The following is a 12,407-nucleotide window of genomic DNA, read 5'->3' on the forward strand; positions in this document are numbered from 1 at the left end:
CAGCATGGGATCCAAGCAGGTTAGGAAATGACAACTGCAACCAGTGCTAAAACTTCACAAGAAGGCTGTGGAGCGGGCAGAGAGTGGGGGAGTGCGTGGGAGCTACAGCTGACGTGTTTACAGCCAATTTAGACACTGGGTTAGGAAAGGGAGGCGGGATAGAAATAGAGGCAAGCAGACTTCTATGAGTTTGAGGCCAGCTTAGTCTACCTTGTGAACTCAGAGCTAGCCGAGTATACACTGAGCAGAGAAGAGGGAAGAAGCGGGAATAAGAACCGAGGAAGAGAAGAAGAGGATGAACCAGTTTGATTAACTCATGAGGAAATGCACTGAAGTAAAAATTTCAAACAGCCAGAAACTAGCTGAGGAAAATCGGTTTGAATCTGAGTTAGAAGAACATAAAGTCAGTAGGGGAGAATTGTCTTTCTTAAACCTCTAGGCAACTTTTAATGAAGTCCAGAATACATATACATACAACTAACACTATACAGACCGAGCGAGATGCATTTATATGTTACTATATATGGTATATACATACACATATATAACAACAATTAAGGAGGTCGTGAATTGAAAGAGAGAGAGGATTATGTGGGAGGGTTTGAAGGGAGGAAACAGATGGCTCTTTTCTCTTTAAATGGTCAGAAAATTGGATCATCAGTATTTAGTGACTCACTGAAAATGGCACAGGTAGTAAGCAATCCAAAATGGAGGTCTGACTTAAGGGGAACACGGCATGATGTGGCAGTACATAAATGTATATTTCCCACCAACAGGTTAAATGCTTGCAAAAGGTGAGGAGAAACATCAACTAAGTAGAAACCTGGGAACACACGCAGTCACCTCAGTCCATGAAGACCATGACTCTTAAGTGCTTCCAGTGAGACACGTCCATGAAGACTGGAATTGTCAGTGCTGAGGAATTCAGACAGACCAAGAACCGTGGCGACCAGGCAGGAAAGACTGGAGTTTATTGTCCCCCAAGCACCTGATTCTTTCTTTATTTTGAGCCAAACACAAAGACTCTAAAATCTGGCAAACATTTGCCATGTTGATGCAATTTTAAATCCTCAAGCTTTTTTTAACTGGCTAGTTTGCTTTGGGGGTGGGGCTTTATGAGACGCTGGTCCTCTGAACTGCCATGCTCCATGCTTTGGGAGTGGGGTTTTATGTGACGCTGGTCCTCTGAACTGCCATGCTCCATGCTTTGGGGGTGGGGTTTTATGTGACGCTGGTCCTCTGAATGGCCATGCTCCATTTCTCAGCCATCTTTGTAGGCCAACAATTCAATTAGAAATACAGTTTTTTTTTTTTTTTTCATTTTACATTTGAAAGCCTTTGGAGTTAGCATGAGCTAGCTCTCCAAAGCAAATGGGGCACTTTAGGAAAGGCCACCCTGCAGGGCAGAACATGGAGCGTATAAAACAGCAAATGAAATTTAGCCTGCCTTCCAGCAAGCTGCTCATCTCCAGCTCTGGGTGGACAAAGGCCACAGTGTGGCAGCTGGCGGAGGGGGGTGGCTGCATTCTCCATTCTTCTGATTCTCCCTAGTGTTTCATACTGTGTTGTTCTGGGGATACCCTTTCCTCTTGGGACATCATGGTCCCTTTATTTCTATGATAGATTGTGTGTGCATATGCACACGCATGTGCGTTTGTGTGCATGTACATGTGTGTCTGCTTGCCCTGTCATAGATCCAGGCCCTGCCCATTTTCAGACTTTAAGACTGATGGCTTTTGTTTCCTGTTGTGTTATAGGTAGTCTAAAAATGGGGTTCTATAAGGGGCAGATATATGGGTCCAACCAATCAGAATGAGCAGATGAGAACTGCTCATTTGTATGTCCAGACCTGGCCACCATAAGTGAAACTTGGTTGGGTATTTTAAGTTGTTTTTCACTGCACTAAATATCTCAGCATCCGTCATCACTGTGCTTTTTCTGATGCCCACGGGAGTGACATCTCTCAGGTGTTTCCTCTAAACCCTCACTGGTGTCAACATTAGGAGGCTGAGAAAGGGTGTCAGTCAAAAACATCCTGACAGAGCCCATTCCTCACCAGCTCTTTCGGTGTCTCTATTTATTCTAGATATATTGTTTGCTTTCCTAGTTTTCGAGTTGCCCTCAGGTGTATTGTAGAGTTTGCCTTAAGAATAACAGAAAAGAAACTCTAGAAGTCATAAGGGCATTTCTGGTGTAGTTCTGATCTTATTTCGGTGCTGTTGTTTCAGGAGCCATACCTCTTGATGGCTGTACATGCTGCTGGGTAATTCCTCTAAATACCTTGATAAGAAAAGTTACTTTTATATTTAATGTGATGCTATTGTGAATAGATTTAGTGTAAGCTTAAAACTTTAGTCAATTTCTTTGCAGTGGTTTGAATAGGAATGGCCCTGTATAGTCAGATGTTTGAATACTTGGCTCACGGGAAGTGGCACTATTCCGAGGCATGGCCATGTTGGAGTACGAGTGGCCTTGCTGGAGGAAGTGTGTCACTAAGGCAGGCTTTGAGGTGTGAGAAGCTCAAGCTGGTTCTCTTCCTGTTGCCTATAGATCCGGATACAGAACTCTTGGTTCTGGCAGGACCACATCTGACTGCATGTTGTTGTTTGTCCCACCATGATGGTACTGGACTGAACCTCTGAACTATAAGCCAATGCCAAAATTAAATGTTGTCCTTTATAAGAGTTGTCATAATCATGGTGTCTCTTCACAGTAAAAGAACACTGACTAGACACTTTTAAAGATAACCCTACATATATGTAGTGTGTGTGCGTGTGTGTGCGCACGTGTGTGTGCTCACATATGTGTGTGTGCATCCATATATACAGGCACATGCCAACACATGGGTATGCAGGTAAGAGGGAGGCTTTCAGTTGATCCTTATCTTCTACCATGCATGTTCCTGGGACTAAATTCAGGTCCTCAGCCTTAGTAACAAGCTAGGCCACACTCTCAATGGCTATTGGTCTCTGAACATCAGTAGTGTTTTGTTGACTAGAATCATGTTTTTTATTTTTCTAATGAAAGATTTCTTTCCTAAAATTAAAAGAGAAACACAAGAAACAGTAGCAAAATGACGTGCCAGTATTCAGACACCATTGTGCTCTTTCTACTACTTGCAGTATTGACCACTTAATCAGTACCCTCTACTCTTCAACACTGTGTTACTTGTCCTGCCTTACTAGATGATTCTCACATCCTCCCAGATAAAACAAGTAAAGCTTCAGATGACCCAGACAGTTACCAGTTGACAGTGCAGTGATGTCCTGGGAAACATCCTCTACTGAGACAGTTGGAACCTTGTTAAAAATAGACTCTGGCAAAAAAATAATAAATTGACTCCAGTTTCATTTTTAAAATAACAATAGTTTCTATTGTCTATAACCCCAAATCTATAAAGTACCTGGCTCTTAAAGGCATGCTTAAAACCTTAAACATAAACAGTCAGCAAATTAATTAAATCTGTGTTGATACAACATTTAAAAATGGTTAACCAATTAGCATAAATCTGAGGCAGAAGGGACCACCATGAGTTCAAGGTCAGCCTAGATTGCACAGTAAATTCAAATCTAAACTCAGCTACTTGCGGCTCTGTCAAAGAGAGACAAAAGAAGAAAGAAAGGAAGAAGGGGAGGAAGATAAAAGCAAATGGAGGGAGGAAGGAGAAGATGTGGGAAAAAAGTGTGCACCCAATAAATTAATATCTAAGATAAATAAAGATATCAAATAATTGGTGAGCAAACAAACAACCCAATTTAAAAGACAAAGGCCCTGACTCAACAGTTCTTAAAGGACACCACACAAACAGTTCACAGTTATATAAACAATGCTCCACTTAACTAATAATCAAAGTAATATAAATTGAAGCTGCAGTGAACTCCCACCTCACACCTATTACCATGGATGTGAACTCTTACCTCATACCTGTTACCATGGCTATAAACTCTCACCTCATACCTGTTACCATGGGTATATACAATGAAATAGAAGGTAATTGTGAGGGAAAGAACTAAGAGAACTCTTGGTAGGTTGGAATGTAACTGAAGCCAAGATGAGAGTTTAAAAAACACCTCAAAAGAATTCTAAATAGGATGCCCTATGGCCAGAAACCTCCCTTCTGATTAAGCATCAAAGGAACTGAAATGCTGAGTATGTGTCAGGTTTTTATCAGAAGCAATTCACCCTAAGCATTCAAGGTGGGGGACTTTATGTCACATGGAACACTACTGAGCCTTCTGTGACAACATGGGTGAACTTCGAGACTATCATGCTAAGTGCATAGGATAGTAAAGAAAGGTAAAAATTGCATGGTCTCACATGTGAAATCCAAATGATTAGAAACCTAATAGGAAGTTAATCTGAGGCCTGGAAGGAGGAAGCATTAAACAGTGGGCTGGAGTACTAGCAATTCACAAAGCACGGTAACTGTCACCAGCACATATATTCAAAATGTAAAAACAATAGCTTTTAACATTCTCACCAAGAACAAACAAGTATGAGAGGTGATAGGTATGTCAGTTAACTTGAGTTCACTCACTCACACACACACACACACACACACACACACACACACACACACACACACTAAACAACACACTGAACTCTATAAATATAATTATTCTTGGCCAATCTTCCACTGTACCCAGCCTGCTTTTGTAGGACATCTATGTTCCTTCTTAAATTAACACATGGACTAGAAGAAGCTAACCTTTGCTGAGATTAAATTGTCCTGTATGTTCTTTGAAATGCACAGAGAAATGGCATCAGTGCATTCCTTTCACATATGTGGTAGATGATCTCATTGCTGAGATATAACATGAGAAGTAAAAAATGTTTTAAACACAGGAATGAATTTTTTCTCTGTAGCACATTTCATTTAATAGAGACAAACTACACAGAGCAGCCAGCGAAACAGGACAACAGAGACTGCAACAATTCATTGGTACAGCTGCTATAAAATATGCGTGTGGCTTTTGTCTTTGGAGCTGAGACTATAAAGTGTATTCTTAGTCAACTGAGCTGTGATTAACATTTCCGCACTAAGGTCTCTCTGAGTCACTCTGGATTTATAGAATTGCCCTTACCAGCATTTCGTCTGAAGCTGCGTTTTGTGAACGAGGAGATGTTCAAGCACTTGCTTCAGCTGAGGGCGATTGTTCTGAACACAGGACCAGGCAGCCACACTGTGCCAGAGCAGGTGATTGACTTCGTAGCCTCTCTCATTCAGCTGCAAATGCTTCTGAAATTACAGTATGAAGGTTGATCTTTGTATTCTTTGACTTGCACAGACTTGCAAATACATTTTAAATATACTAACCAAAATGAATATCCACTTGCATTTTATGTGTTAATAATTAGAATCATTTATAAGTACCATTAGGTACAGATAGTTGATCTAATCAACACAAATCCCTGTGTTCAATGAATCAGTCTACAATAAGACAAAAATGTCACAACCCTCTGAAGGGCCACTGTTGGGTGCACTGTTCTTGGACTCTGTGTGTCTCCCTTCTTCACAAAACCTGGTCAAGAGACAACAGGGAAAGTTTTAACAGACTGGGCTCTGAAATGTGGATTTCTCTGCATTAACAAGCAAATACATGCCTCAGAGACCATGGCCAATTCCTGTTTGGCGTTTTTAAAAACTACAAGTTTAGATACTAAGAAGTTTTTCCATTTGTTTTCCCCAAGTATTCCCTGACAACTATATTAAATAATTGATCTACTGCAGTGATTGGCATTCCATGACGTCATGACACTCTCTCCACTACGCCCCACCCTGTTCCACTCCACCCCAAAGGTACAAGGGCTGTTCACATTTCATACTGGTAAGAAACATTTTGCATCTAAAGGGCTTTCTGATCCTCTGTTATTATATAAAATATCAGCTAAAATCTAAAGATAGTCTTCCTGTTGAGTCCTCTTCAAAAGCTGTAGGTTCATACAAATTTTCAAATTAAAACCTCTCAAGTTTCTAGGAAGTTATTTTAGTTATGTTATTTATCTTTGTACTGATATTTTTCATGTCAGGGATAGTTAGATGCTGGAGAGAATTGCTAGGGTCAATGTCTGTGGGAACCTGCTGGCCCTGGGAGCAGTAATTCAGAAAAGAAACTATAAACAAAGCCCTGTTTAGGGTGTTACAATATTCTGCAGGGAAGCTGTCTTCTGAAATAATGTAAGGCATTGGACTGAAACATGATGACTTCTGTAAATGCTCAGATAACTCAATTTTCTGCTTTGTGGTGGAGCCCAGTCCAAAAATAAAAGCCGTATAAATGAAATTGTCTCGGTAGCCCTTGGCATCTCAGCCTGTGTGTCTGGTGGTCTTTAAGTTTCAAACTTAGTTCACATAAACAGGGATATAGATCTGTTTTAATTTTTGAGCCAGCCTGACCAATTAACTTAAAACAATTCTTTTCCAGATCATAGACTGTATATGGCTACAGAGACTACTAAGTTAAGTAAATAAATATCTGCCCTAACACATGGTCAAACATTAAATGAGCTGTGTGACCAAGATCCATAGTCCTGGGACCCAGTAAAAGAGAGCCTGAAACAGGAGGGTGTCAAATGTGAAGCTATTTTCAGGAAATTTAGATAGATACTGTCTAAAATTAGCAAGTCATAATAAGATTGTCCAGGTGAGGATTCCAAACAAGACCTATGCTTTGTTTCAGTTTTACACTATGTTGTTTTTACACACCGTGGAGAATGGGGAAAGGTGGTCTCTGCTGTTGAGTTGACACCTCTTATTACAGTCTGGTCTGATACAAGCAGATTATTTAGATTTACTGAATACAAGCACAAACGACATGTCTCAGATACTGCCCCAAGATTATGAGTTTTTCTTTTTTTTATTAGTTATTTAAATTATTCACATTTCAAATGTTGTCCCATTTCCTTGTTTCCCCTCTGCAAAAACCCCATTTCATCTCCCCTCCCCTTTGCCTCTACGAGGGTGCTTCCGTACCCACCCACCCTCATTCCCACCTTACCAATCTCTCTTCTCCTTATGATGAGGTATCAAGCCTCCACAGGACCAAGGGCTTCCCCTCCCATTGATGCCAGATAAGGCAGTCCTCTGTTACATACGTAGCTAAAGCTGTGGGTCCCTCCATGTGTGCTCTTGAGTTGGTGATTTAGTCCCAGAACTGAGATTTTTTAAAGCTGTTTACTAATAATTATTTTTAAGCACAGACAAAAAGGAACCTACTGTGTCACCCACAAAATATCTAGTAATGAACAGGAACAGCAGAGATCCAGGGACGCAGGCCTGGTGAGACTGCACTGGGAGTAGCGAGGGTGCAAAGAGGTCTGGGCCCAGTGCGAGTGCACAGAAAGCACCCCTCCACCCCCAATTGGTTCAGGAAAACAGGAACTCTGCCGTAGGGACTCAGTTTCCACCCAGAGGGCCCATACATGCGGACCAAACACTCAGACCATCTGGCACCCGTAACAGTGAAGATACAGGGAAGCAGGCCTGGTGAGACTGCTCTGCGAGTACCCAGGGCACAGAGAGGTCTCACCTGAGCTCGAGGAAAGCACGCCCCCACCCCGATTGGATCAGGGGAGCAGGTACTATGAGTTAGGGACTCGGTTTCAACCCAGAGGGCACATGCTAGAAGACCAAACGCTCTGGCCATCTGTCACCAAGAACAGCAGAGATCCAGAGACACAGGAAAAGTACATGAGAGAGACAGGAAACAATCACTGACAAGGAGACCACATATAATCACAGACAACAAGATAGCAAAAGGAAAGAAAAAAAAAAGGAAAACAAGACAACCTGACAACACCAGAACACACTTCTCCCATCACAGCAAACCCTGGAATGCCAAACACTCCAGAAAAAGAAGACTCAGACCAAAATCATGCCTCAAGATGATGATAGAGATCCTTAAACAATAACAGGAGGAAAAGCATAAAGAATAGAAGCTTTTAAAGAGGAAACAAGAAAAACACTCAAAGAAATTAAAGAACTAGAGGAAAACAGAACAAAAGAGATGAAGGAATTGAATAAGAAATTTAAAATGGAAATGGAAACAATAAAGAAAACACTAAAAGAGACAACCCTGGAGGTAGGAAGTCTAAAAAAGAAATCAGGAGTCACAGATGCAAGAATCTCCAACAGACTGCAAGAGATGGAAGAAAGAATCTCAGGGGCTGAAGACAACGTGGAAAACATAGACAAAACAGTCAGTGAAGATGCAAAAACCAAAAATCTCCTAACCCAAAATGTCCAGGAAATCCAGGACACAATTAGAAGACCAAAGCTAAGGATAATAGGAATAGAACAGAGTGAAGACTATCAACTAAGAGACACAGTAAATATCTTCAAAAAAATTCTAGAAGAAAACTTCCCTACCCTTAAGAATGAGATGACCATGAGCATAAAACAAGCCTACAGAACTCCAAATAGGTTGGACCAGAAAAGAAATTCCTCCTGACACATAATAGTCAAAACACCAAGTGCCCAAAGCAAAGAAAGTATACTAAAAGCAGTAAGTGGAAAAGGTCATGTAACATATAAAGGCAGACCAATAAGAGTCACATCCGACTTCTCAACAGAGACTATGAAAGCAAAAAAAGCCTGGACAGACATCATGCAGACCATAAGAAAACACAAGTGTCTGCCCAAGCTGCTATACCCAGCCAAATTCTCAATCACCATAGATGGAGAAACCAAGATATTCCAGGACAAAAATAAATTTACACAATATCTGACCACAAACACAGCACTACAATGAATTATATGTGGAAAAGCCACTACAAGGAGTGAAATTACATCCTAGTAAAAACAAGAAAATACCTAAGGAAGAAAACCAAAAGAAGAAAGACACACAGGCAAAATTCTAACCCTAAAAGCAAAAAGAGCAGGAAACAGCAACCACTATTCCTTAATATCTGTTAACGTAAATGGGCTCAATTACCTAATAAAAAGACATAGGCTATCAGACTGGATACATAAACAGAATTCAGCATTTTGCTGAATACAGGAAACTCATCTCAGAGACAATGACAGACACTATCTCAGAGTAAAAGATTCAGAAAAAAAATTCCAAGCAAACAACCACAAAAAGCAAGCTGGAGTGGCCATTCTAATATCGAATAAAGTAGATTTTCAATCAAAAATTATCAAGGAAGATAAGGAAGGACTCTTTTTACTCATTACAGGGAAATTTGTCAGGAGAACTCTAAATCCTTAACTATATCCTCCAAATACAAAAGCACCCATATTCATAATAGAAACCCTACTAATATTCAAAAAATAAATTGCACCCCACACAATAATAGTGGGAGACCTCAAGACCTCACTCTCATCAATGGACAAATCAAGGAAACAGAAACGGAACAAGGACTCAGTGAAACTAGCAGAGGTAATGAACCAATTGTAATTAATAGACATCTACAGAACATTTCATACTAAAACAAAAGAATACACCTTCATCTCAGCACCTCATGGCCCCTTCTCCATAACTGACCATATACTTGGTCACAAAACAAGCCTCAATAGATATAAAAAAATTGAAATACTCCCATGCATCACCATGTACTAAGACTGGTCTTTAATAACAACAAAGACAACAAAAAGCCCATATATACACGGAAACTAAACAATGCTCTATTAAATGATAGCATGGTCAAAGAAGAAATAAAGAAAGAAATTAAGGATTTTCTAGAATTTTATTAAAATGAAAACACAACATACCCAAACCTATGGGATGCAGTGAAAGCAGCACTGAGAGGAAAATTCATAGCTCTGAGTGCTTCCAAAAAGAAACTGGAGAAAGCATACACTAGCATCTTGACAGCACAGTTGAAAGCTCTAGAACAAAAGGAAGTAGATATGTCTAAGAGGAGTAGACGGCAAGAAATAATCAAACTCAAAGCAGAAATTGATGAAATATAAACAAAAAGAATCATTCAAAGAATCAAGAAAACAAAGAGCTGGTTCTTTGAGAAAATTAACAAGATTGGAAAACCCTTAGCCAGACTAACTAGAGAATAAAGAGAGACTATCCAAATTAACAATATCAGAAAGGAAAATGGAGACATATCAACTGAAATTGTGGAAATTCAAGAACTCATGAGATCCTATTAGAAAAGCCTATACTCAATAAAGCTGGAAAATCTGGAGGAAATGCATGAATTCCTAGACAGATACCAGATACTAAACTTAAAGCAGGACCAGATAAACCATGTAAATAATCCCATAACACCTAAAGAAATAGAAGCAGTCATCAAAAGCCTCCCAACCAAAAAAAGCCCCGGTCCAGATGTGTTCAGTGCAGAATTTTATCAGACATTTATTGACAACCTAATACCAATACTCTCCAAATTATTCCACAAAATAGAGTCAGATGGATAACTACTTAACTCATTTTTAGAGGCCACAATAACCCTCGGTCCTAAACCACACAAACACCCTACAAAAAAAGAGAACTTCAGAACAATCACACTTATGAACATTGATGCAAAAATACTCAACAAAATCCTTGCAAACCGAATCCAAGAACACATCAAAACTATCATTCACCGTGATCAAGTAGGTTTCCTCCCTGGGATTCAAGAATGGTTTAATATATGGAAATCCTTCAATGTAATCCACCATATAAACAACCTCAAAGTTAAAAAACCACATGGTCATCTCACTAGATGCTGAGGAAGCATTTGACAAAATTCAACACCCCTTCATGTTAAAAGTTTTGGAAAGAACAGGAATCCAAGGTCCATACCTAAACATAATAGAGCAATATACAGCAAACAATTAGCCAACATCAAACTTAACGGTGAGAAACTTGAAGCAATCCCACTAAAATCAGGGACTCGACAAGGCTGTCCATTTTCCCCCTAACTATTCACCATAGTACTGGAAGTCCTGGCCACAGCAATTAGACAGCAAAAGGAGATCAAGGGGATACAAGTCGGAAAGGAAGAGATAAAAACATCACTCTTTGCCGATGACATGATAGTGTACTTGAGTGACCCCAAAAATTCCACCAGAGAACTCCTACAGCTGATAAACAAGTTCAGCAAAGTGACTGCATATAAAATTAACTCAAACAAATCAGTAGCCTTCCTCTACTCAAAGGACAAACATTCAGAGAAAGAAATTAGGGGGAAAATACCCTTCACCATAGTTACAAACAATATGAAATACCTTGGTGTGACTCTAACTAAGCAAGTGAAGGACCTGTATGACAATAAATAATTTTTAAATTTCTTTAAATCTCTAAAGAAGGGAATCGTGGAAGATCTCAGAAAATGGAAAGTTCTCCCATGCTCATGGATTGGAAGAATCAACATTGTAAAAATGGCCATCTTACCAAAAGCAATATACAGAATCAATGTAATCCCAAAAGCAATATACAGAATCAATGTAATCCCCATCAAAATTCCAACCCAATTTTTCATAGAGCTGGAAAGAGCAATGTGCAATTTCATCTAGAATAACAAAAGACCTAGAATAGCAAAATCCATCCTCAACAACAAGAAAACATCTGATGGATTCACTATCCCTGACCTCAAGCTATATTACAAGGCAATTTTTTTAAAAACTGCATGGTACTGGTATAGAAATAGGCATGCGGATCAATGGAATAGAATAGAAGATCCAGAAATGAGCCATCACATATATGGTCACCTTTTTTTTTGACAAAGGAGCTGTAAACATTCAATGGAAAAAGGGCAGCCTATTCAGCAAATGGTGTTGTTCCAACTGGCACTCAGCATGCAGAAGAATGAAAATCCTTATCTCCTTGTACAAAGCTCAAGTGCAAGTGGATCAAAGATTTCCACATTAAACCAGGTATACTGAAACTATTAGAAGAGAAAGTAGGAAAAACCTTAGAACATTGGCACAGGAGAAATTTTCCTGAAGAGAACACCAATGGCTCGTGCTCTAAGGTCAAATATCGACAAATGGGACTTAATGAGATTGCAAAGTTTCTGTTAGGCTAAGGACACTGTCAAGGAAACAAATCGGCAGCCAACAGATTGGGAAAAGATCTTTGCCAACCTCACATCTGATAAAGGCTTAATATCCAAGGTAAACAAAGAACTCAAGAAGTTAGACACCAGAGAATCAAACAACTCTATTAAAAAATGGGGAACAGAGCTAAACAAAACCTTTTAAATTGCGGAATATTGAATGACGAAGAAACATCTAAGGAAGAGCTCAACATCATTAGCCATCAGGGAAATGCAAATCAAAACAACCCTGAGATTCCACCTCACAACAGTCCGAATGGCTAAGATCAAAAACTCAGATGACAGCAGATACTGGCGAGGATGCGGAGAAAGAGGAACACTTCTCCACTGTTTGTGGGGTTATAAACTGATACAACCACTCTGGAAATCAGTCTTGCAGTTCCTCAGAAAATTGGATATAGTACTTACTACCT

General features: G+C 39.7%; 1 protein-coding gene across 2 annotated transcripts in view; it reads right to left on the reverse strand.

Moving 5' to 3' along the window:
* Window positions 1–12,407, reverse strand: part of TMEM232 (transmembrane protein 232) — a gene marked incomplete at both ends in the record, with an annotated part of 287,483 nt that overhangs the window by 225,638 nt on the left and 49,438 nt on the right. For both annotated transcript variants that reach the window (XM_080933485.1, XM_080933484.1), the window contains one exon: window positions 5,085–5,239. In XM_080933485.1, the coding sequence (XP_080789611.1) occupies window positions 5,085–5,239 (155 nt within the window). The remainder of the gene's footprint in view (window positions 1–5,084; window positions 5,240–12,407) is intronic.

The sequence above is a fragment of the Micromys minutus genome (assembly GCF_963924665.1).
Source record: "Micromys minutus genome assembly, chromosome: 19".
In the NCBI taxonomy this organism is placed as follows: domain Eukaryota; kingdom Metazoa; phylum Chordata; class Mammalia; order Rodentia; family Muridae; genus Micromys; species Micromys minutus.